General features: G+C 35.1%; 1 protein-coding gene across 1 annotated transcript in view; it reads right to left on the reverse strand.

The window, feature by feature from the left end:
* Positions 1-863: 863 nt before the first annotated feature.
* The window catches only part of tsl (membrane-attack complex domain containing protein torso-like), a 138,312-nt gene continuing 112,118 nt past the window's right edge, over positions 864-27,057 (reverse strand). The window contains exons 2-3 of the mRNA XM_085961177.1: positions 17,682-18,365; positions 864-1,595 (exon numbers count right to left, since the gene is read on the reverse strand). Coding sequence (XP_085817303.1) covers positions 1,200-1,595; positions 17,682-18,335 — 1,050 coding nt within the window. The 5' untranslated portion in view covers positions 18,336-18,365 and the 3' untranslated portion in view covers positions 864-1,199. The remainder of the gene's footprint in view (positions 1,596-17,681; positions 18,366-27,057) is intronic.

The following is a 27,057-nucleotide window of genomic DNA, read 5'->3' on the forward strand; positions in this document are numbered from 1 at the left end:
AAACATCATTGGCACTCAATTTATGATTTAAATTTTACTCACAAATATATAGTCCAAAATTCACTATAAAAATACAAAAAAATACATCATTATTAAATTTATCAATAACTTAATACATATTATTACATTATTGTACAATACAAAAAATGCTTTTTCATAACACAACTGCTATCAATATAATATTTAGTACAATGTTTTTAGAGATAGTCATAAACTCATTAACTTAATATTAGAATATAACAATGTTGTATTAAGTACGTTTCAATAATAATTTTATCTATTTTATTATAATCAGGCGCTAAAGTTGGATAATGTGCTAATTTAATAAATATGAAAGTAAGGAACAGCAGGAAGACATCACCCTTTTAATTGTATTTAATATATTAATTCCCGATTCCACCATACCAACCTTTTAATACATTTCACCCCCGTATCGTACAGATTATGCTTACCAATTCGTATGCCATTAATAATTCGTTGTTATAATATAAATCTACCATTTGCTTAAACGAAAACAAAAAATATGTTATTCTATTGGCTGAATTTTCAAGAGACAATAATTATTATGTTTTTATAACATTGCGATTTATATTATAAATTATTTACTTATTGGATTATTACGGTCTGTTTTGAGAAATACATACTAGTGAAATAATCTTATAAAATCAACAGTCACTGATACGTATATTATAAATTAAATTAAATATGTACACATTATGTTATAAATTAATTTATTGTTAAATAAAATGATAATTTTATATACAGGAGATATTTTTTTATGTGTAAAAGTATCACTGACGCGTTTATATTAAACTGTATTTTTAGTGAAATGCGTCCACAATATCACAATATCTATTTTTACTACTAATTCTATTAGAAAACATAATATTTAAAGCCTTAACTGTTTTTAAGTAAATTATTTACAAGTCAACAAATTCTCCTTTATAAGGGAGGTTAAATTTAAGACTATCAAAGCACGTCAATCTGTCCTGACAGGTCAGCGTTTCGATTAATAGTACATTATGCATTTACTGATATAATTGCACGCTAAATTTAAAATTAAATAAAATACTTATTCTAATTTATGACAAAACACACAGTGTTTTTACTGATCGTTGTAAAAGAAATTATCATCAAAACATTAAACTAAACACAATTTCTTAACCTGTCCATCGTAATGTTACACAATTATTCTATTGTCACAAATTCGTCTCCCACAATTTTAAATAATTATCTATCATTTCCTCGAACCAATATCTTTTTCTGGGATCTTTAAAGGCCGGTGCGAGGGTCTTCAGTTCGAGTTGTAGCATCGCTTCATTACCCAGCAAACCGTCTAGCGTTTTCAAGAGACTTCCGTCTCCGTGCAGTTTAAGTAAACTAGGATACGTGAATATATAGTAATGAACACGTAGTTTCTTAGAAGCCCACGCATCTACTGTTTTATTTCCACTGGCGACTTTTATTTGGCCGATGTGCTCCGCGTACCAGGGGGAAAAGTAATTCCCCAATTCTACTGAAGACAGGTCGGCCACTCCTCGTGATTTGAGTCGTTCTTTTATCCGGTTGTACACGTTTCTCGAGTATACAAATACCTGTAATTAAAAGAAAATTTGTATTAGTTGAAGGCGTGGTTCAAGGGTATTCACAGAAAACAACATGGTGTCTATTTTAGAGATGTAACCTCAAAAAATCAATCAACTTCTACACAGCGTTTCAAAAATCTAGTAATAATCGTTTATGGAAATATTAATTTGAGTACATAGGTAAGCCTTGTTCTTTTCATATTAATAATTTAATTTTAAATCCACCAAATATTCTATGGCCATATTTTGTAAAATTGTGCAAATGCTAAATAAAAACACCTTAGCTTAGAACGTTTAAAAGATTAATTATATTTTTATTATAAAAAGGTGAGTATTTTTCCAACATTGATTTTTCAAACATTACTACCATACACTGAGGGTATTTGACGGAGGGTATAATTCAATTATTCTTTCAAATTATTGAAGTTTTACAACCAAAAAAATATCTATCAAACGAAATCACAAAAAATATGCAGGTTTGGAGCTATAGATCTACTAAATGGAAGCGGTGACCGTATTCTTTTTAAATCTGTCTAAGTATATCGTAATGACAGATGTAACAAAAGGGAAGAGTGCCAATTTTAATGGTTTCAAAAAAATACAGATATGGAGTGGATCTTCTCTCATACGCAGCACAACCACTTTTAGGCAACCTAAGTCTAGGGTTGTTGCTTCTGATGCAATTTCAGACCTAGTGCAGACACTTCATGTCATCTTACGTTCCTCATGATCATCCGATTAAGACGAGTTGTGGTGCAGGTTATGATGTTCTATTTTTTTGTAGGTACTAGGTACTAACAGAAATTTGATCCAAGTTCACTACAAAAAGTAGTCATTTTTACTTCTAACTATAATAAATTATTACTTATTATTGTCATTAAAAAATTCAAAAATTCTACCAATTATTTCATTTGCTTGATATGTCTGAAACACACTGTCGTATATGTCTATTTGTAATATAATTATAATAGAAAATCGATTAGTTACATATTTATAATTAATATCTATTACTAAATATCCACACAGTGACGTTCCTCAGGGGTGTGGTGTGTACATGATATGATACACTTATCAGGAAATAGATAGATTATAATAAAAAACAAGCTGAGAGTGGGTTCTTTTAGAAATTTAACATTTAAAAGTCCCAACGGTCAGTCGATGTGTATGTTCTCGACATTTTATTTTTTTTAAATATTGAATTTCAGTTTCTTGATCATTATTCACCACATACATGTAATATAATGGATTCACTAAGTATACTTCGTATTACTGGTTATCAGTGTTAATTAGAATAATATTATTATGAATGACAGTTGCAACAGAATTAAATATAGAAAATTTACAATGATAGATATTGTATGTAATGTAGGTATAAAATAGGCAAAATGAAAAAAAAAAATTATGTCGAGTAAAAAAGTCATTAAAATTGCTCTCGAAAAGAAAATTTTGTCAGCTCGGAAAAGCTAATAAAATATGCTGTGAAATTTTTAGATATAGTTACAGCTCACAGAGGCGAAATATGTTGTCTTTTTAAAAACTTTTGTGAGAGAGAAGTTTATCAATAACCAAAATAAAACCAATTGATTTCTCGAGAATCGAAAAATTATTACCTCTATCATAGGGACGTCACTGTACTTAATACTTACTTCGTATTGAACTAATACCACTCTCAGCATGATACCATCTTAATCACCGTATTTTAGAGATGATCCCATTAATAATAAGTATAATATATTATTTAAAATAATTAATGATAATTTCAATTTGAAGCTCCAGTAGGTTAAGTAGGCAGGTAATTACTTTTCATACTGTTTCATAGTCAGTAAAGGTGGCTCATCCCTGTTATTCACTATCGTGACACATTATGTGTGGGTAGGTATCTTCCGAGAATGATTATCTACCTATTCTTATTAAAATTAATTAACCACTTTTTTGAAAATCTCATAAATAATACTTACCTAATCATTTACCTACGTGTATTTTACAACGTTTTTATTAGCTCGTATTCTTGTTTGTCCAGTACAAATCTTGCAATCGATTTTTAACTAACTTCCTGACTAGCTAGACATTTGAAACTTTTAGAATATATCAGAACACGATGCCAATGCATTCTTTTAATACTTTTAGCCACCTTTAAGCAGAATTGAATTTATTTTCAGTTAATTCTGTTTTGTACGGAAAGTTATTTCAGAAAATTCCGTAAAAAGTAAAAGACTATTATTGGTTGCTAATGGGATGTTCCTAGCAACTAAATTATTAATATATACGTGCTTTACTATCGAAATCAAAATGAAATGTCAAAATGACATTTCAGTATTCTATATTTGTTTCTTTGTTTGTTTTTTATTTACTTCATATCAAGTACTTACAAGTTTGAGCATATTATTGACCATAATAATTCAACAGAAAATTTAAACAATCTTGTAATTATTTATCATTCATAATGTAAAACTCTTGGAACCTTTTCAAATATACGACAAACTGCAGTGACAAAATGTTTTAATACTTGACGAAAAATGCTCTTACAGTTGTATAATAGATATGTATAAGTATTTGCTTATTATTGAAATGTTAGGAATGATACGATATATTTTTTTTATATTAACGAAATACGACAGTTATCAGTTTATTTTAATCATACTTAGAACTTAGAAGATATATTTTTCGTCTAGACAGCGAACAAATGGGAATTTGTATTGTGGATACCTACTGTAGTACTGTAACCTACTGCTAGAGAACCCAACTTTTTAAACTACCCCTTCTCTTAAATTATGTAAAATTATTGAAATGTTTTGACATAATCTCTAAGGGTTCTCATGTCACTAAAACCATAAACACTGTCTATTTACTTAGCAGGGCAGTATAGGAGAATTAGTTTTTTTTTATTGGTTTCGTCGTATATTTGTCACTTACTTCCCTACCAACAAATTCGTACATTTTTGTAACAGAATAACTCTCGCTGATGCACTGTTGGGATAATGAAGATGTCATTCTAAGTAATCTAACAGTTAGGTTAGATAAAAAATGTTTTATTTTCGTCAAATAGTTCTTACGCATTTTTTACGTAGCGTTTTAGTAACAATGTATCGCTTTCTTTACCGGTAAATAAAGTTCGTGTATGTATGCATAATATCCAAAATTCAAGTCAATACAATAAAATTCATACATCGACAATAGTCAGAAATGTAGACGTCAGTAGTCACTATTTTCAAAGATGTTGATAAAAATCTATTTCTTCAACATCATGTTTATCTTGTATTACTTACACTATACAGAGACAATATAAATATTAGCAATTTATGCAGTCATTTTTCTCTACGACCTATTCGAGAGAGGCCATGTTAAAATTTGGTATTCTCATTCTGATTATTTCTCTAAATCTGAATTAATTCAATATACTTCTGCTTCAGTCGCAGCGGCGATTTTCTTTCACGCAGATGACGCAATCGATTCATCAGAATTGTGTAGTTGTACGGCAGGAGTTTCTAAAGGATTTGACGAGCGGAATTAGTATTACAGTCATCTAGTGACATTAAATGAAACCGAAAATAATAATGTCTATCGTTTTCGCCAGGGTTAATAAAATAATACGGTATACTGTAGAGCAGTAACGTGACGTATTATAATGTCGTACGTCCCGGGTTTGAATCCCGGTTGAGGAAGATTCACGACCAGTGTTGCCAAAAACATGCTAGACGGTGTATGAAAGCTTGCTATTTGGCAGGAAAAAACGCTAGATTTTGTGAAAATAAATTAATTGCAAGTAAATTTACTTATTCTATCAAGAACAAAGTCAATACCTTTGCTTTCGCATATCGAAAAAAATGCAAATATCGAGAAAATGTCGACACGTGCAAATATTTCAAAATTGACAAGAAATACGTATTTTCTGTCAACGGCGTTCAAGATTAGTTTCATGTTCGAAGAAGAGAGCTTCTTTTATATAGGACAGACATATTTAATTAAAGAGTATACCTTTTAGATGATTAATTGTTAAATTATTTTTTATATACGCGGATACATTAAATAATGCATGAAATTGTTTCATCGTTTCTTTCTCACTAAAATAGGTACCGATATACCCCGCATCAAGTATCCGATACTCAGAAATTCGATGCGCATGAAAATACATAAACTAAATATCTAGCATTTTTTCAACACATTTAAAGCTGTTGGAGGCATCAAAAAACGCTAGTAAAAACGCCACACGCCAGATGCGTTTTTGCAAGCTAGATGCCTATCGAAAAATGGGTAACCGGACAAAACAGATCATGACGAAACAGTACATTGACAAAACAGAACATGACAAAACAGAAAATGACAAAACAGAACATATTGTCAAAACAGAACAGCCAGGGGAAAAATGAAGCATTAATTTTTGTGGAATCTATTTAGGTTAGGTTAGGTAAGGTCATTATTTCGTTGTACCTAGTCACCCAATCATTTTGAACATATTATATTGATTAAGATGAGATATTCTAAGCTTGCCGGCAACTAACAAAAGTTATTTGAGGCTTTCTAGCGATTAGGAATGCAGAAATTAGGTATATTATTTGATTTATTGATCTGTTTTATCATTGTATGCGCATCTGTTTTATTTCCTTTTCGAACTCTGTATGTATCTTTTTAAACTTATCTCGACGTCATTTATTTACAGACGAGTTGCGCTTGAGCAGTCGTGAGACTAATAACACAGAACTAATTATTTATTAAATTCGATACAATTAATAATTTTCTACTAGCCAGAAAATTATTTCCTAGTTTATTGTGATCAAATCTAGTGAACTATAAATAAACAATAATCATTATTTTCTTTAAGCCAAACTCAGCTAGTATCGGGGCAAAAATTTCATGCTCACACCAAAGATTTCACGGATATAATAAGTAATATATTATTGTATTTTTTATGTTAATTTTTCATTTTTAATAATTTGAAAACAATGATAGTATCGTCACTGTACAGGCCAGTTGCCGTAACCCTCACTTTTCACCAAAGTGACATTTTGATGGTAATGGACTTATTGCACACTCTTACACGAACTGGCCAAGTATCATAAATCCAAAAAATATTTCATATCAAAATAATTCAAAACTATTTTTTAAGCCATTTGTAACCTGCCAAAAAATATTCCAGCCAAATTCTGTAACCCTCTCTAAACGTAAGCCACGTACATTCGTACTACGTACAGAGTAAGCCACTCAATTTGTAATGAATAAATATTATTTATTTATTTATTTGAAAAAGACACGTTGAGTACATAACAAATTATTAATTCAGGACGTTCACAACATGACATTTAGAATAAAAATTATAAGTAATCAGTTCAGAAAATCAGAATAATAGGTAAATCCAATGCCCACAGTTTTTTTTCACTTCCTGAACAATTTGATATTAATTGAGGGTTACGCTACTTGGCCTGTACAGTGACGGTATGATGGTGAAATAGGTATTGTGAAATTTGCTATATTTGATGTACATTAATTCTGATTAACAGTGGCGGGGTTACGGACGTGGAGGCCCGACTCACCGACCTATTTTGAGACCCCACGATAAAAAAAATAACCATAAATCACATTTTTAACTAAAAATATTAAAGTATGACAGTAGCAACGATAATTTGAGTGGTTTATTTTTTCTGTAGAAGTGATACCTCCACGTTTCTACGGGCATGGAGGACCCCTTAATAGTAAATCACGAGCGAAGATATGGATGCCACATTCATGTTTCTCATATCCCGCCAAAATCCTTCCATCGCCGTTTTATGCATAAAATGCTCTTTAGTAATCAACTATAAATGTTGCTTCTTTTGGGCTCAATTCTTAGAAATCTCTGTAACTTTCAGTCTGCCTGCCAAAAAGGTAGCTTGGACGACCCTTACGGTAAAACCCAGGCAAAAGCCAAACATTCGCCGCATGCAAGAATGATAGAGAGGGGTGGTCGTTCAGGGGTAGATTGAAAGAGACAGCGATAAAGCTCAAAAGAAGGAGAGCTAGCCGCAACACTGCAGGTAGAAAGTTAGTTAGCGTAAGACTCCCAAACGCGACAGGCTGTGTGCCCTGTGGAAGCTTAATTTTTAATTGACAGCCTAGGCGCCCGTTTTTAATAAATTTAGGGCTGTTAAAAATTTATAAAGTGTGAGATTGTTAATGTGTAGTAATATTGTGTTGTGTATGTAATGTGTGTTGTGTAATTTTTTTCGTGAACCTAACTAATTAGGTAATAAAACTTTCGGCAACGATTGGTGCTACGAACAACGTGCGTTCATCATTTTTCCATCCCGTCAATCCTGCATTTACCCCCAACTGTCAAGACCTACCGTGCACTGAACGTGCTCTACCGGACTAAAAACCAGCTACTATTGACCGCCTTGAACTATTCTGAGCTAGTCGAAGGGTGGAAGCTGGTCGTGTGTCTCCCGCGTTCTGCCGACGGCACGCTACGAGGGCCTCATTGACGCCCGGTTGACCGGCGAGTCGAGCTCTGAGGTCGGATCGGCCGTGCGGCCCCGACTCCCCTCCCTACCCGGACTTCCGGGGTGTCAAGCTTGGCGAGCCCAACGTGGACCTGTGACAGTACTTGTCATGTTGGCAAGCATCTGTCAGAAATAGGGCAGTGAAGAACTGAAGGAGCTTCACCGAACCGATATCCTGAAATGAAGAGTCAGTGCTAAATTCAGTGTTATAAATTTAGTGTGCTTAAAGTATTAGACAGTTGACGTGGACAGTGACATTTTGACATTTGTGACAGTGGGAGGACGGTTGTTGTGGTTGACGACTGTAATTTTGACGCTTGTGGTGTTGTGATCGTCCGCCATCTTGAAAATGCTGAGTCTGTTGACATCCGCCATTTCGAATCAGCTGTGAGTGTTGTCATTTGTTGCTTTTGACAGCTGTCATCTGTCAGTTTGACATTTGGACATATTTTTTCAAGTTTATATTTTTTCTGTTAATTTTGCAATACTAACAATTGTCAGTGCGTGCAAATAAGGATCAACGACAATAATAATAAATTATAAATACTAAATTTATTTATAACTTTACGATGGATAACTGCGATACGGACTTGATGGAAGTTATTGAGTGTTGTACCGTGCAGTGTATCTGCGAGAAGACGGCGCGGACCAAGAGGGATGCTGGCCACGAAATGTCCGTGGAGAGGCGTGGTACGTCATCGCGGCGCGGACGACGCGGTAACAGACCGCCACACAGCCGGTTAGCGCCTGTCAGGCTCTAACTGGAGAAGATGACGAGGAAGGAGACCCCCTACGGAGGAACGACCAGGCCAATATAAAACTTTCATTTTAATTCATATTTCATATTGTTGTTTATTTTCGTATTGTAATGCTTGTGTATTATTATCATTGCCGTGTATGTCTTATTGATGTGTCATTTTGTTGTTAGACCTATAATTTAACTACAGTATATGCCGCAGTTGGGTACTGCATTAACCTATGTTGTCGGACACGACGGAATAAAATAGAATAATTAAATATTAATGACCTTATTCACTCAATTAAGATGAGATGAAAAATGTTGAAAATGAATCTTAATTATCATTTATAAATCTACCTTGGCCAGGTTGATGACTCTGTATTGCGTATTTAGTACGGAGGGATGGTGTACTAAGTATGATAACCACGAATACTTATTTTAAATTTTGAATTTTGTTTTGTAACCACATTTTGTTAATTGTATCCCTTGAATTTTGCCTAGGTTAATTTACTTAATGACGACTCATGTATGAGCGTGTAATGTGAGGTAGTGACGGTCGTTAGCGAGGAACGTTTGTTAAGGAGGAATGGAGGTATTGGGATGGACTGCCGTGGACCGACGGAATAGGTTTTAGCTACGCGCATCTTCTTACGGGGCGGTTGACTAGATGATGGCGCCGTCGGCTGGTTGGTTGACTCGTTGAGGTAGGACCATGTCTCTCGATCGGGGATTGATCGAGGGGGCATCTGTCGTCTATCTGTCAGGATTAAGGTGGGCTCACGAATGTAGTGACGCTGAGCACGTGTGCCAGTGTGCGCGATAGAGTAGTGAGGCGGAGGGCGTCGGTGTGTAATGAACCTGTTCGCACTCGGTACGCCGTAATTGTGTTTGTATTTTATTTGTATTTTCTTTGTGTCACGAGTCAATAGTCGATCGCGGCCGGATATTCTAGTAATGGGTGGTGTGTCCCCCACAACTGTCCCGTGAGTTGGTGTCGTGTGATGAGGGCAGATTTTTGAGGTCTAACTGTGATAACGTCATCTCTGTGATAACTTATCGCGCGTGGTAGATAACGAGAGGCCTTCAGCCGTGTCAGAAAGGACGCATGTAGATACAGGTGATGAATATAGGGTACGATTTTTAGTGTGCGCGTTCGTTAGGTGGTAATAGATGTGTTAGGATGAGCTGCTGCGAGTCGACGAGATGAGTCTTAGCTACGCGCGCCATCTTGCGAGAGCCCACTGTGGAAGTAACTTGCATCTAGGTAATGGTACCGATTGTAAGCGGAAGACTTGACGTGACGCGTGTGTCGAGAGAAAGCCTAGATCGCGAAGGGTAGTGCCGGCCGAGTGATTCCGCCGTGCATGAATGGGTAGCGAGGCGAAGCTTAATTTGTTTTTTTTATTGTGGCACCTTGGTTTTGTCTTCTGTCGGGAGTGATTGATTGAGGGGCGCCGTTCGTCACTCCGGCGAGTGTGTGGGAGGCCGGCTCGTACGCCTTCGGTAAGACCCTCTCACCCTTGTGTGAGAGTCCGTTGGTAAACCTTTGTCGGCACAGACCCTCTCACCACCGCAGGGGCCGATTGTCGACTCTTCGTCGAGATACGACTGGCGGAGGCCAGTATTGAGGTGTATTTTTATTATGTGTTGAGGGTCCCTTATCGATCGGTGGCCGGATATTCTAGTAATTCGACATGCAGGGTCGGAATGCCACAACCCTCTCGTGAATTGTATGTCGCTGAGTGAGGATTAATCTTTAAGGGCTAGCGGACGTGAATCCGAAGCATTGCTGTGATTACTTAGCGAACGTGGTAGATAACAATGGTCTTTCAGACGTGTCAGAAAGGGCGACATATCAGCATTCGCTCGCTTAGCCGCGAGACAGAATGGCGTCGGTGTGTCTACCCGAATTACCAGAAAATCTAATTTGTTTTTATTTATTTTTTTCAAAATAAGTAGTGGGGGGGTGAAGTAACGAAGTAGTGCAGTAGTGTAGTATTGAAGTAGGCGATGAGGATAGGCCTTCAGCGGAGCTAAAACGGGCGATGCTCCACCATCTACTCTTTCGAAGAAGAGTGGATACGGGTGGTGTGGAATCTACCCTTATAGTTAGAAATTCAAGGTATTTATATAAAGGTGCAAGGGGGGGCCTTCACCGAGAAGGATATAAATCGAGGAGGTTTCAGACCACGGAAATCGGTGGGGATAGCCACCGTAGACGTACGCGACCTAAAACGGTGCGTAGAAATAAACAGGTAGAAATTAAAATAGCACGGACTGCCGCCATACGAGTCGAAAACGTCGTTGACGCAATCGCTCGCAACCTAGCGATGTGGGTACTTCAGTTACCCGCCTTCTTCTTGCGGTTCGAAACGTAGGTAGGAAGCTTGCATCAGGGTCACCTCATGGCGGAGGGACGAGTTTTTAAGGTTTTATACTTTGTTTATTGATTGTAATTGTGGTTTTCATCCTAGTTATGTCTTGAATTTCTGTTGTGATTTAAAAATATGTTGTTACTAGCGTAGTGAGGCAGGAATGATAGAGTTCTACCCAGAAGTCGATTGCTGTTAAATTGTCTTCTTTTTCTTTTATTGTAATGTGTAATAGATGTTGCTTTGTGATTATGCCTGTCAAAACATAATTTCTCGCAAAGGTAGCGTCACCGAGTAAGAATACCGGTGTGCGTAATTGGTAGCGAACTGAAGGTGATGAGCCTGTAACGATGTCGTTCATGCCAGATTCCACCTTGTAAGATTGTGCTTTGTTTTTGTAACCGCTACTTAGGTGACAGGATATACTGAGGCTGGTTATCACTGTCCACCGCGGGGGCACTGCAGCGAGGTATACTCTGCTGGTGGTTGAACGATGGGGGGCGATGTTCACGCTCTGAGCATGTGGGCGAGGGATCGACCACGCAAAGGTCTGTCTGAACCACTCGCCTCAGCTAGGGGCGTCCGTCGACCCTCCCTCGGGATATGAACGGTGGGGGATAGTCTCGTTGGTAAACCCAAAGTAGCGGTAAACGGTTGGGTGTTGCGACCAAATGGCGAGGACCCAGAATAACCGTGTGTGAGTGCTGCTTAGTGCTTGTTTATAACCATGAAAGTTGTAAGCTTAAAATAGAAGTCGCGAATGTAGCTGCGTCATGGAGACTCGTGACGTGTGCGAAAGGTAGCGAAAGGCATTGTTTAAAAAAAAAAAAAATATTTTTGTAATGGAAAAGGGTCGTTATTAATAAGATTAATTAATAAGCTCTTCAAGCAGGATACGGAGGCGGACAATGACGTCCGGTCTTGTAATGTAAATTCCTTATAGATACGAATTATATTTCATGTCTGAAAAAAAAACTATGTGAACTTAGGTTGCTCATGGCGACGCCCCGATGCCTTTCTTGAATTGTAATGAATTACTTGCGAGAATATAATTTTAAACTGACCCTAAGAAGGGCCCGTTATATGTAAACTTATTGAGTTTGGTCATGTCACCGTCAATAAAGTAAATGGGGCAAGGAGCACACCGCTGTGTTGCGGTAATACGAGCGAGGATGGAGGGACGATGGCGGGAAACAGAATGGGCACTTCGCTCGAATCTGAATGGGGCCGCTTGATACCTCCACGTTTCTACGGGCATGGAGGACCCCTTAATAGTAAATCACGAGCGAAGATATGGATGCCACATTCATGTTTCTCATATCCCGCCAAAATCCTTCCATCGCCGTTTTATGCATAAAATGCTCTTTAGTAATCAACTATAAATGTTGCTTCTTTTGGGCTCAATTCTTAGAAATCTCTGTAACTTTCAGTCTGCCTGCCAAAAAGGTAGCTTGGACGACCCTTACGGTAAAACCCAGGCAAAAGCCAAACATTCGCCGCATGCAAGAATGATAGAGAGGGGTGGTCGTTCAGGGGTAGATTGAAAGAGACAGCGATAAAGCTCAAAAGAAGGAGAGCTAGCCGCAACACTGCAGGTAGAAAGTTAGTTAGCGTAAGACTCCCAAACGCGACAGGCTGTGTGCCCTGTGGAAGCTTAATTTTTAATTGACAGCCTAGGCGCCCGTTTTTAATAAATTTAGGGCTGTTAAAAATTTATAAAGTGTGAGATTGTTAATGTGTAGTAATATTGTGTTGTGTATGTAATGTGTGTTGTGTAATTTTTTTCGTGAACCTAACTAATTAGGTAATAAAACTTTCGGCAACGATTGGTGCTACGAACAACGTGCGTTCATCATTTTTCCATCCCGTCAATCCTGCATTTACCCCCAACTGTCAAGACCTACCGTGCACTGAACGTGCTCTACCGGACTAAAAACCAGCTACTATTGACCGCCTTGAACTATTCTGAGCTAGTCGAAGGGTGGAAGCTGGTCGTGTGTCTCCCGCGTTCTGCCGACGGCACGCTACGAGGGCCTCATTGACGCCCGGTTGACCGGCGAGTCGAGCTCTGAGGTCGGATCGGCCGTGCGGCCCCGACTCCCCTCCCTACCCGGACTTCCGGGGTGTCAGAAGTATCTGTTTAATAATTGTATGACAGGTTTGAACTGTTTTGAAGCCCCCTTTTAAATCTACTGAAGAATCGATTGCGTCAATGAAAATCACCACTCATGGCTATAGGATACAGGATTTGGTTTACGAATGAGCTACCTGCTTCGGTTGGCATTTTTAATGATAAATGCTTACCAATTTTTCAATGAAAATTACAATCAATAAAAATTACAAGGAAATGATTAAAAATTATCATTTCACCATGAATCTGTCTTGAGAATTGCAACTATGCTTCACTAATAAAATGTATAGCAAAATGATTCTCCTTCAAGGATAACCGGTCTCAAAATACTGGTTAGTTGTAACCCATTGAACTGGCCGATGCCAAGTCTCGACTCTATCCCCTTGAGTTAGTAAGATTCGTAAGTTTGCCTTCAGTTAATTTATTACCCATCTAGAACAGTGGCTCTCAACCAGTGCTGTGCGATAGATTACTGTACTGAAACCTAGAGTATACGCTTCATAACTTTCAACTCGGATCGAAATGATATAATATATTCTAAAAATATTTTTTTACAAATATTATCTATTTATTGAATAAATACCATTTGATCTAATTTCATGCGAGATAATCAGGCAAAGAGGCGTATCAGTGTTGTAAAAATTGCAAAGTTTTAAAAGTGGTTACATGTAGATTGTACGTATTACATTTCACTGTTGCACAGCTTCTATACTATACGGTCATCTTTTTTGGCGAAATTCATGAATTCAAGAATGAAAACCTAACCTACGTTAATCTAATCTAACCTAACAAATAATCCAGTATGTATATCGGATATTTTCAAATTTGTTTGCCCCTTGCTTCCTGTAAACTGGCAAGAACCGTGCTTTATTTAGACATTTACATGCATTTTATCTCAGTAGGTACTAATACGATTGGACGGTCTTTCATATACGATAATAATATATTTCCGATAGGTACAATATTTCACGGTGAATTGTGATACGGCGAACTGCATACGTACAAATTTCTGGACACGATGAAACGTATCTACTCTACACAATGAAATTATTAATGGACGACGCACTCAATACAGTAGCTAGCAAGTAAATTCACGCATTCGCATGTATAGGTAGACGTCACGCAATTTCCATTATGCGATATCACGCATCGGGAATTTATAGCAATATGACCTTTATTGTAATGGCGTTAGAGCAGTGTTTCTAATGTAAATGTTCATTTGAGCGAACCCGTTCGAACCGAACCATTCAGCAGATCCAACAAAAAGCATCAGGAATTTATAGCAATATCACCTTTATTGTAATGGCGTTAGAACAGATTATGCCATTCGGCAGACCCGACAATAAAGTGAGTGTCATTTTCTTTTCCAGATGATTCGTCCATAATTTTACTGTGCACATAATAATATTTTTACCATTCAAAATTTGTGCTTATTTTCAATAATATTTATTTTTGTGAAGTATGTAAATTAATTTAATCTACTTATATGACTTAATAATTTTTAAATAAGTGTAATTTATCAAAATACAGAAATAAACTAATAACATGAATTAATAATTATAATTATATGTTAATTCAGTGTATTTTCGATCCCATAATGTTAAAGATGGATATATTTTGTAATTTATAGGTATGTTATTCGCTGAAATCCATTCAAGATAGAGAGAATTGGGAATATAATTATCATAACCAATGTACCTACCATGTAAGTATGCAAACGTAAATTCAATTTTAAATATTGCGTTACTCGGATTAGTCACTGATAGTGTGAGTACAAATTTTGCATGTCCAGTTGTGAATGTTTCGAAATAATCCAATTTAAAAAATTCGAATCGATTGACCAGATTAATATGGGAAGCAAATGAAGATAATTCTATAATATCCACGAGGAAAGGTGGCTGGTGTCTTCCCGGCAGACCTTCCAAAAGAGAAAGAGATAGGTGGTGATGGGACTCAACTTTGAAAAAAAATCCGTATAAAACAAAACCAAATGTTTACTTACAACAATTACAAAAATAAAAAGACATTGAAGATCAAAGGCGAACTGGAGATAATGTTATATTTTTAAATACATAAAGCAATATCTTCTCAAATATGTACTGTATTTGGGCGTACAGTATTTTTACAGTATAAATATAAAATTTTGGCCTACTACTCACACGCCTGTGAACGCTACTACGATTAAAATAAATATATTTGACTAGTGGGACTTCAATCCCTGGTCACAATCCTCCCTGAACCCATACCCATCATTTGATAAACGTGCAAAACGATTAAGCGCATTAATGAAACTTGAAAGTTACATTATCTCGAAAAAAGTTTTTTTTGCATTTATATCTAGAAACCGTCCATGAGGAATCTATTAGCGAAAGTGATCAATAGGATCATTAACAAAACAGTTATTTTTTTTCGGAACGATGTATGGAGACCATAATAATATGTGTAGATTACTGAATTGCCCACAAATTGTAATAGTATATTATATTTTCATTGTATTAGCATTTGTGTACTGAATTTCAAAACTTTGGGTATACGGAAAGTAGATGAAAATTGAGTTTAAAAACGTAGCAGTATAAATTTAACTTAATTAGCAAGTGGGTACATAATATACAAATTTAATATCCATACGTAGCAGTAGCGTTGCAGCGCAGTTCAATCAATTATGATTGGGAGACTGCGATGGCTAGGTCATGTGCACCGTATGAATGACAATGAACCGGCAAAAAGAGCGATGTCCAGCAATCCAATAGGACGTAGAAGAAGAGGGAGGCCAAAGATTCGCTGGTTAGATGGAGCTGCCAGTGACTGCCGTATTCTGGGAGTACCACATTGGAAAGCGGCCTCACTGGATAGGGACAGGTGGAGGGAGCTGTTGGAGGAGGCCAGGACCCACACCGGGTTGTCGCGCCCCTGATGATGATGATGAATATCCATGCGTAAACAGGTCAAATTAGTAAAATACACAGGTAAAATATCTGACGTCTTTGAAAAGTTATCCAAAATGAAACAAAAAAATGTTGGGTCAAGCTAGTCCAATAATATAGTTATAAAAAAGATATACCTATCAGATAACAGATTAAAAAAATCTCGCGGTCAAAGCCCTTCGAGACATTGGAATGTTTAATAACTGCTAGGCAGTTTGGCTTGTGGTCTCTGACTTGCATTTTTTGTGAATGCAATATATCGTTTTAGTATAACATGTAGGTATGTTATGTTATATGGATACTTTTGAAGTGGATAAATTATTATAGGCAACATAAAATACTATTTTCCAGTGCAGTTTTTACAACGAATGATCGTTAGCTATTCGTTCAACTCATTGGGTACTAAACACACTTTGACAAAACAACGTAGCCGCTTGATTCGAACCCACGGCCCATCGAAGGCGATCTATTACTACTTCACTCAGGGGTCTTCATGAGATATTCGTAAAGCAATTTCTCAACGACGCTGCAGTATTTATGATGTATTGACAGTAAGTTGATTGCAACTGACATAATAATACATAATATATTATATTAGTTGATCAATAGTACCTATATTATATTAGTGGATCAATATTTATGTTACGTGGAAACATAAGTACCTATATACGGTAACATTTAAACTTTATCGGAATCTTGTAACTAAATTTGAATAAATGTGTAGACTGTAGAGGAACGTGGAGAAACTGTAAGTTTATTCTATACAGAAGGCGGCTATCGACGGTAGTTTATCATATTTATGTATTGAGTATTATAATTGTAACAAAGAGTTAACCGTCTAAACTGTCAGACCGTAAGACAGTACATAAATATGATAAACTACAGTCGATCAGGCGGCTCTCGTGGTGCAGTGCGTAAGGCGTTAACCTTCCACCCGAAAGTTCTGGGGCCAATTCCCGGTGAGGACGCAATATTTATGTGTTTTTCTCAAAGCCTGAGTGTTTGTGATTGTTCAAAATTACTAACAACCACCTTGTACGAAAAAGCAAGGACATGTTATTAATTATTAAAAAAAAAAAACTACAGTCGATAGCCGCCGATAGCCACCTTGTATATAAAATAGACTCACTGAATGCTGAGAGGTTTGGAGACCTCTTTGCATTACAAAATACCTGTATAATAGTCATTGAGTATTTAAAATATAGGAGGTTACCAATAATTATTGTTATTGTTACCAGTGTTGTGGAAAATAATATGTATCTTATTAAGATTTTTATAATAATTTATAACGAAACAATCTACTTCATTGACTGAATACCTACATCATATTTGATAAAAACATGCATTTTAGATAACAAATAATATAGGTAGTTACACTAGTTACCTATGGATGCTTCACTCACTGTACTTGCGAGACAAATATTGAATAAGAATTTATTTTATTTGTTTTCATTACCTGATATAGCGCATTCCCCGTCACGTACGACGTAATGTAATGCGTCCCGTACTTCTTGATGAAGTCAGCTATCGTCACAGAGTCTATGTTAGACCTTGCGATAGCATCAGCCACCACGTCCTCCAGTTGAACATCAACTGGAAGGTCCAGAAGAGTAGCACTCTCCCTGTATCTCGCTACCCTCACGAGAACATAACAGTGATCCCCGAAGATAAACGAAGAATTGATTCCTAAATTTCTGGCCATTATATCAGTGGGCCAGCCAGCTGTGAAAGCTCTCCAAGGTTTATCTAACCTTTCAAATGTAAAATCCCTAAAATATGCTTGAAGCAATTGCTTTAAATTATCACAAAACTCCATATGAAAGTCACCGTCAAACAGTGGAGCCTTAGTTTGTACTTCATTCTGTCTGCTTTCTTGTAAGTTTTCTATGTTTCTGAACACGTTGACAGTGGGTTCTCTGAATACCCAGGCTTCTGTGTCGTTTCTTGGGACTACTCTCATGCATATGCTGAGGTATCCATATCTCATGAAGATGTTGATGGCCTTGCCGAGGCCTAGTTCTGATTCTACTTCCTGGCAGAAGACTGATGCGAGGAGGAGTGTGAATAAACAGGTCGTGGCCAATCGAAAGGCCGATAGTTCTTTACACATCGTTGGTTTGTGCCGACACACCCGGTGCACCTGAAAAGAAGGAAATCACGAATTATGACTATGTTTTTAAATTTTGTTAATCAATTTGGATTAGTGGCAGTTAGTTTTCAAATAAAAATTCAAAATAAATGAGAATATATTAAATTGAATACACGCCAGTGCAATAGTAGCCATTCAGTTCTTACGATCAGAAATGTTTGGACTGTGTACACATAGGCCTGTATTTATATGTATTAAGATTATTTAGCGACATAGATATATGATCCAACATCTCAAATATTCGATTGATTCCCCCAAGAAGACCTCGCAGACTTTCCTTTGAATGGTTTTAATATATGCATATTTTTTCTTTGAGTTAGAAGTATACTGAATAAACAAGAGAGTGCCTATGGTAACCATACTGTTTTCAATGTCCAAGGAAGGATATGATTTTCAACCTTTAGAGAACAGTAAGAAGAGATGAACTTTTTGAAGAAGTTCATCATAATTTTATTAATATTATCAACTTTCAATTCTCGGTGAAAAAACATTATATTAATTAAAACAAAACAGAATATTTAGGTGCTAAAAAAATACATGTCAGTTATCCACAGTGCAACAAATAATAATAGCAGCCTTATTGTTAGCGGCGATGCTTTTGAAACTGTGGATTCATTTATTTACCTAGGGTTTCTTTTCACACACATTGATAAATTACCGGATCAACCTCGAAAACGTGCAAACATGGCACTCTAAAATAAAACTAAAACAACCATATACTCTCCTGCGCCCAGTACGTACGGACCAGAATGCTGGGCACTCAGCAAACAAGATGAGATACAATATGGGTATTTTTGAGAGGAAATTATTTTGGGTGCAAGAAGATGGCATTTTTAGGTTAAGTTATAATGAGCAGCTGTGTACACTTTATCGGGGACTTAAAAAAAATCAGATACTGCGCTGGACCTGGATCTGGACCTGAATAATTATTGACTGCTGGAATAAATATCAGCAATACGGGCTATTTACGCTACTTCTGAGGGCAAGAGAAGACCTGGACAGCTGAAATTTAAATGGTTGGACTGCGCCATAGGAGATTTAAAAATGTTTAGTCAAACAAAGCAGCTAAAGAGTGTCAGCGCTAAATCGTCACGGATGGAGGAAGTTTTTGAAGGAGGCCAAGACTCACCGAGGGTCGTGCATAAATGATGTTTCACTTGTCAACTGATATTGTTAGCTAAATTAATTGAGTTTGAAATAATTATAAATTAATCACGCTACGATTTGTGAATCAAAGAACCACTAGACTAGATTCATTAGAATTATAAAAAAATATATTTTATGCAAGTCAAAAGAAACTGAGAATATTCCTAGTAAGAAGTAAGTAAATAAATAATTGTCCCTATCACATAAGTACTATAAATTATAATGTTATATTTGCACTATAAAAAAAACACACAATGCAAACTGTAATCTCAAATATACAAACCGAGAATTCAAATAAATATGTAATCTCTCCTAGGTCAAATCCATGTATGCATGACTGTTCTTGTGAAAAAATACAATTATTATGGAAATAAATACTTACATAAATGAAACATACGTACGTGTGGCAATGTGATGAATTTGTTAATTTAAAGTTATGCCATACATAAACGTTTTTTCCACGTTACTAATTGCATTAAATAAATAAATGTATTTAAACCACAGTAATTTAGTTCAAGTTCATTTAGGAAGGTCCTAAACGTTGTTTTATTACTAACCACTATTTTCAGCATATATTTTTGGTGACATTAACGATTTTATAATCGATGCAAATAAATTAGTTGTTACATATTATTATGTCAAAGTTTACATAAGATTTAGCATCATTAGTTGCATCAAGGTGGTAACATTAATTATGTAATGATTTAGTATTATACTTATTCTATATCATGAGTCATAACTAGGGGCGTTTTTTCAGAAATAAATCCCTTTCAGACAAGAAGCATCATTGATGCCGATACTTTTTGACCGATATTCCGATTCCAAGTATCGATAATTTTTCTATCGATATGACGTCCCTAATCATGGCATATTTTTATAAATGTAAATAATTATAAAAAAGCTAGTATTCTTTTTTAATTTATAACAATTTATATACAAGGCGGCTATCTACGGTAGTTTATCGTATTTATTTATTGAGGCGGTTAATTGTTACAATAAGTTAATCGTCTAAACTGTGAAAAAGTGCTATGTTTTAACAGGCCATCTCTTTGACTGTGTTAACTTTTAGTGCGAGACAGTTTTGACAGCTTAGACGGCCAACTTATTGTAACAATTATAATACCTCAATAGATAAATATGATAAACTACTGTCGATAGCCGCCTTGTGTACAGAATAGACCCACTGTGGCGGTTTTCCATGAAGCAAAAAGAATTCTTAAAAGTTTTTTTAATTTCTTTTATTTGAAAATGTCCCTCTGGGGCGGACGAAACCGGTCCTAATCTCTTGATTAAAAGTGGAATAAGTACTACAAAAAAAAATGCGTTTTATTAAATAAAAACAACAATAATTCTTAAAAGGTTGCGTATTTTTCACAAGTGGAGTGCAAAAAATCAATCAAAACATAAAAAAAAACTGGTAACATCACTATTGCTGTTTTTTAAAACTCAATGAAGACATTTTCTCATTGTCAAAAAAGGAGGCCTCCAACCCTGTCAATGCCTCAGAGGAATCTACAAACGTGTAAGAGCTTCTATCTATAATCGCCACTGTATAATATGATGTAGGTTTTTTGAATTTTGATTAAGAACCAAATAAGTAGATATATAATATATGAAGAATCTTTCAAAAAAAAAGAAAAAAAAATATTCAAAATGTTCAAATTCTACATATTATACACAGTCGCGGTACGTAGAGGGCCTACGTGTTAACTGATTTCGAGCCCCCTACGTTTAAATTAAACCTTTTAATTTTATATTTTATAAATTTACGATTTTTTTATAAAAATAAGTAAGATTAAATTAGGTTACCTACGGTAACCGCTACAGCTTCTCATGTAATATGATATCTATCCATTTGCTTAAAGTGAAATTAATTTCACGGTTGTTTTCATTCATATCAAAACTATTACAAAATTTTGTAGGTAAGTCACACGTCAAATCTATCGTTTGCATTTGATTTATATCGTAATACCGACATTTATACAAAAAGTTGTATAAAAAAAAATTAATATACTCAAAGGAATATAATAATAGTATATTATGAAAAGTTGTTTTACTACAGTCTACACCAAGGTCGGAAATGAGACAAGAATATTTTTGTAGTTTTTAGTCAAGCTGAACTTGTTTTTGTTTCACATTTTTAGTCGAAGGTGAACTCGAACATATATGGACGATTTTTGATTGTTTTAATCTGCTTGCTGATGATTGTTTTTGAATAAAAATTAATAAATAATATATTATAATAAGTAGATATTATTATACTTCTTGAAATAAGCTGTAGTGCAGAACCGAATTAGGGCGAGGGGCTTCCGTCAGTTATATTTTTATTCATTTTCTGTATTTTTTATATATCTACTTATATTATTAACTACCCCTTGGGCTCTACATGCATATTTTGAAATATTTTACACAATAGTGATTTGAAACAACCTCTTTATATGTATAAAATAAATTTTGCTTAGTGTAAAGATATCGTATATCCAGTTTTTGCTAAAATTGAGTTAACATACATAACACGTTCATCTGCGTCGTATATTTCGGGCCCTCGCAACTAAACCGCCACAAGTCCAAATTTACGTGTTTTGATTTAATTACTACTTTTCATTGTCTATCGTTCATAGTATATGTACCGAAATTTTCATATCTCTAAGTCATCAAATTCAAGTCAACATATTTAAAAAAACACAGTACAAAAATGCGAAAGGTAAAAACTTCAAAGCTGATTTTCTCTGTTTCACGTTTTTTGGATTGTGGCAGTTTAGTTGCGATGGTACGATTTATGCTGTAAAAATATTGTACATTCAAATAGGATATTTTTTGAGACGATATTGTATCATTCAATACATAATAATTATGTCCATTTCTCATGCATCTCAAATCTTAAAATTCGATTTTCTCAAAACATACAATATCTTTGCACTAAACCATCGGAATATAGTAACCATATAACTATTATAATGCTCATTACAATATCTGTGCTTTAAATTTTATTGAAAATGGATTCAAAATCTATTTACCCATAGAGTTGAATTTCAGTACATAGATGCGATGACACCACATTATTTTCAGTCGTCGGGTGCTCCAAAGAGGGGTTCCCGTAAAATTTTCTTCCAAAATACTATCTTTCTTGTTAATGATGCTGTCGATCTAATGAAATCTTCACCAATAGATTTCTAATATTTAATGAATTCCGAATTAAATATAAATACTGAAACCTTCTATAATATTTGGTCAATATGACAAAAAGAAAACACCTTATAACTGTTTTATATTAAATCTAAACTATATCTTAATCTTGATTTAAATTATTCTGAGATCATAATTAATATAACTATTGATTCAATGGGCAAAAAATACCTATTAGCATCGAAATTTTTGCCTTTCTGATATATTAGCCCCAATTAATGTAGGTGTTTTCGAAAACTTAAATACTTAGTATATAAATTACCCGTCACTAAATAATAGACTTATCAAATACTTATCGAATAATCTTGTCAAATAGGAGATAAAAATTTCTTGGTAGAAAGATAATAATATATTAATTTATATTACTTCATTCCCTAAAATTACGTGTTGTAAAAGCCTTCGTGAAAATATTACTATGGATTTACTGTTTAATGTCAAATAACGCGGCCAGAGAGAGAGAAGTTTCTTCAGGATGAAATGATATACTTAGTGAATTTTTATGTTAGTCTAATACATTTTTTTTTTTTTTTTAAATTATTTTTCCTTTTGAAAAAATAATAGTGGAAGGGGGGTTATAGTATCTACCTATAGCTGGGTCTATAACGTCTTATTTTGCCCCTGCTCGAGTGCAGAAAAAAACTTGTTATGTTAATGCATCTATTGACCACCATAGTGCTTTGAAAAACTTGAACAAATCAAAAATAATGCACATCATATTATTTATTTATCTTCAAAAATAATATCTTCAGTATCGTAGCTGTCTGTTACGTATGACGAATATTAGAATAATCGATCACTTCTATACAGTGGCGGATTAAGGTACGTGGAGGGCACACGCGCTGACTGATTTCAACACTCCTTACCAGAAAAATTCAACCAAACATATTTGAGCATCTGTAGTGAAGAGTGTTTGTTGGAGGGAGGTAAACTGCAGGTTAACCGAAAAAAGTGTTGGAACATTCATACTTAAGTGACATGCAGTTGAATTTTGTTTTATCAATATTCTACTTACAATCGTTTCCTGAACATAAAAATATTATGTTTGTCTTTTTTAAAATAGATATTTTACAACAACAAAAGAACCAGCCGCGGGATTGTACTTGAACCCACGTCACGGCTTTCTTATCCACCGAGCCATAATAGGCTTACAAAACGCGCGAAAAATAAATATGTAAATATATTAAATTTAGTTATTTTTCTTGATAATGTGACCCTTGATCAAAAATTTGTGGACACCAGTCAGTGATGCCAACCGTATTATAATTATAGTATAATACTATAATTTTGATTTCGCGAAAAATATAAAATACTATAATTTTATGCCAAATTTACCAAAATACTATAATTTTAAAGAATTCAAGACGAAAAATGATCCTGTACATATTTTACAGAAATACTATAATTTTTACACCTTTGTACTATAATCAACGTAGAAAAATATGGCAACACTGACACCAGTGCCCTCCACTATGGTTACATGTAAATTGCACGTAAAACATTTCACCGTAGCACAGTTCGCCGTGAGATTTCTATCGGAAAGAGATGACCGTTTACTATACGGTCTCCAATTTTATTAGATTCAATATGAAACATTAATTCAATTTTCATAGCCGATTTTGGCAAAACTCATGAATTCAAGAATGACAACCTAACCTAATCAAACATAACCTAACAAATAATCCAGTAAATCGGCTATTTTAAAATTTCTTTGCCACTGGCTTCCTGTAAAAGAACCGTGTTTTATTTAGACATGAATTTAACCTCAGTTCTATACGGCCCAAAAAGGTTGGGCGGTCTATAATATACGTCCATATATTTCCGATACAACATTTCACGGTGAAGTGTGATACGGCGAACTGCACACGTACAAATTTCCGGACACGCTCCACTATACAATTTCATATTATTTTCATTATGAATTGAGTTAACATTTATTTGGTAGATAGAATTCCATATTATTACAAAATGATGTAAGTATTTTTAAGAATAATATTATTACTATTTCAACGTGAGATTGGGTATTAACGTTGAATAGTTTGATAAAAACGACAAAAACCATCATGAAGTGTGCAGACAGCGATAATAGGTTAGGGCTCAGACACCACAATGCATTTTGCGTGCATCGTCACAGGTCTTAACTTGATTGCAAATGCATCCGATTAGAATCTGCAATTGATTTTTATTTTAACCAATTGGAGATTCTGCTCGGATGCATTCGGAATCAAGTAGGACGACAGGCGCCAACCGCAGTGTTGTCTGTCTAAGTCCTTATCTATACGAAATAATTATAACCAACCACATATTTAGAAAATTTGAAAAACTAAAATTAACAAAAAAAAATAACGAAAAAAGACAGAGATATGAAAAAATAAATCCTTAATAATACATTATTATATTATAACGATTTGTAAAATAGGTATTTGCCTTGTTTTGACTAGTCAAATATAATTGTTCAGAAAAATTACAAAATTTCATTATCGGTTATCAGATCCATTGATATTCATATTTCATAATAGGTATACCTAATTGGCCGCACAGCGTTAATTTTTATGTAGGTAGCTGTCAACATTTCCGGTTCAGCATACATTTCTTTTCTTAACAAAAATTGCCAGAAAAAAAATTTGCACACCAACGACATTATAATAGGTACTAAATTATTTTTAAAACATGAGGTTACAATAATATGTTAAGTTGTAAAATGTAAAGGTTACCTAGTGTGAAAATTATGGTCTTGAAAATTTGAAGAATGCTGATTTTCCAGATTTTGATAATCGTGAGATTAATTAATAAAATTTATTGTACAACAAATTGTTAATTTATTCTATAGGTTATAATTGTGAGAAAAATGCGTTACTCATAGTAAAATAATAATTGACAAGTTCGTTTTTTTGAAATTTATTGCCTCGATAATCACCTTTTTTTAACAACTAGAGACAAAATTTTCTCACGAATGTCCGAATATTCATATATCATATTCAAAATGTGCGTAAAAGTGCAATTTATCAACTAATTAAATATTTTATTATGTCCAAGAACAAGTCAAGAAGTGTGTAGAGTTAAATTACTCTCGGAAACTGGGAGGCCATGTTAATATAAATACAGTCAAACTAGGTTATTACGATCTTGGAAATAGCGAGATCTCGAATGTCATGAGGAAACATTCGTTGACATTTAGGTTAATGATTTTCTCCATACATTTATTCACTTTTATAACGAGCAACTAATCGGATATACCGAGCTAAAATACTGTTAATGTGTCGATCGTTTAAAAACATTTCGACCCTAAGCAATAAAATCCGATCGAACAGGATGCCGCCGGGGTCTGATTAAGTTTATGACACTAGTTAAGTATTTAAGTACTTACCTAATTGGTGTTTTCGTCGACAGTAATGAAAAAGTATCCACGCATAATATGGTTAAAGAAGTTCTGGGTAAATGAAGTTCGTAGGTACCTACCAGCGTTCATTACAATGTAGTTTACGAATGCCATCCTTGTTTCGGGGATTTTTACGATGGTTTTCAGATTTTTTTTTCGAATTTTTGTGTTTTTGTGACCGCTCATTAAAAATACCTATTCCCTGATATTACGAGTAACGCTTATAACGAGCAAATTCAGTCAGTACCTTCTCCCTCGTAATAACCAAGTTCGACTGTAATTACTTATATACCAACACAAATGTCATGATATTTTAGGCAGCTGGTGTCAGACGAGGCCAACCGGGTCAAGCTATTTCCTTTTCGTTGCCACTTGCTGGCGATCCGGGTGGCGATCTACGATTGCGGTGCCTAAGCTAAAAATCACGTAAATTAAGGCTTCAATGTCACGCTTAATTGCAGAGTGACTACTTTTAATAACGTCGTGTAACATAATTGAATGATAAATAATTATATTAATTGACGAGGTGGTACAACCTCTCGCGCGAGACTTGGGTACCGTCACTCCATATGACAGGAGCAATTACATCGCTCTTGCACACTAGGACGCGTGATCCGGGTGGCGCTTCCCAACGTATCCGGAAATATGTACGTAAAAAGTTCACCGCAGGACACTTATTCGTGCGCCGCAGTACGTGAAACATGAGTTCGTGTAACATTTAATCAAATGACTAGTTCTTCGTTGAACATTTCACAGTGGAGTATATTTGTACGTATGCTACAACATGTGGCGAATTTTATGAGATGTCTTTACTAGGTTAGGTTAGGTTAGGTTAGGTTAGGTTAGGTTAGGTTAGGTTAGGGTTAATATAATTGGAACAGTACTATTTGCAAACTATCGCCGCATTTTGTAAGAAAAGTACAAATGTATTTTTTTTTTTTTTCGACCGTGGAATACATTTATACGTATCTTACA

Source organism: Rhyacophila brunnea, unplaced genomic scaffold (genome assembly GCF_057557595.1).
Source record: "Rhyacophila brunnea isolate RB1 unplaced genomic scaffold, BYU_Rbru_1.0 scaffold_12, whole genome shotgun sequence".
NCBI classification, from domain to species: domain Eukaryota; kingdom Metazoa; phylum Arthropoda; class Insecta; order Trichoptera; family Rhyacophilidae; genus Rhyacophila; species Rhyacophila brunnea.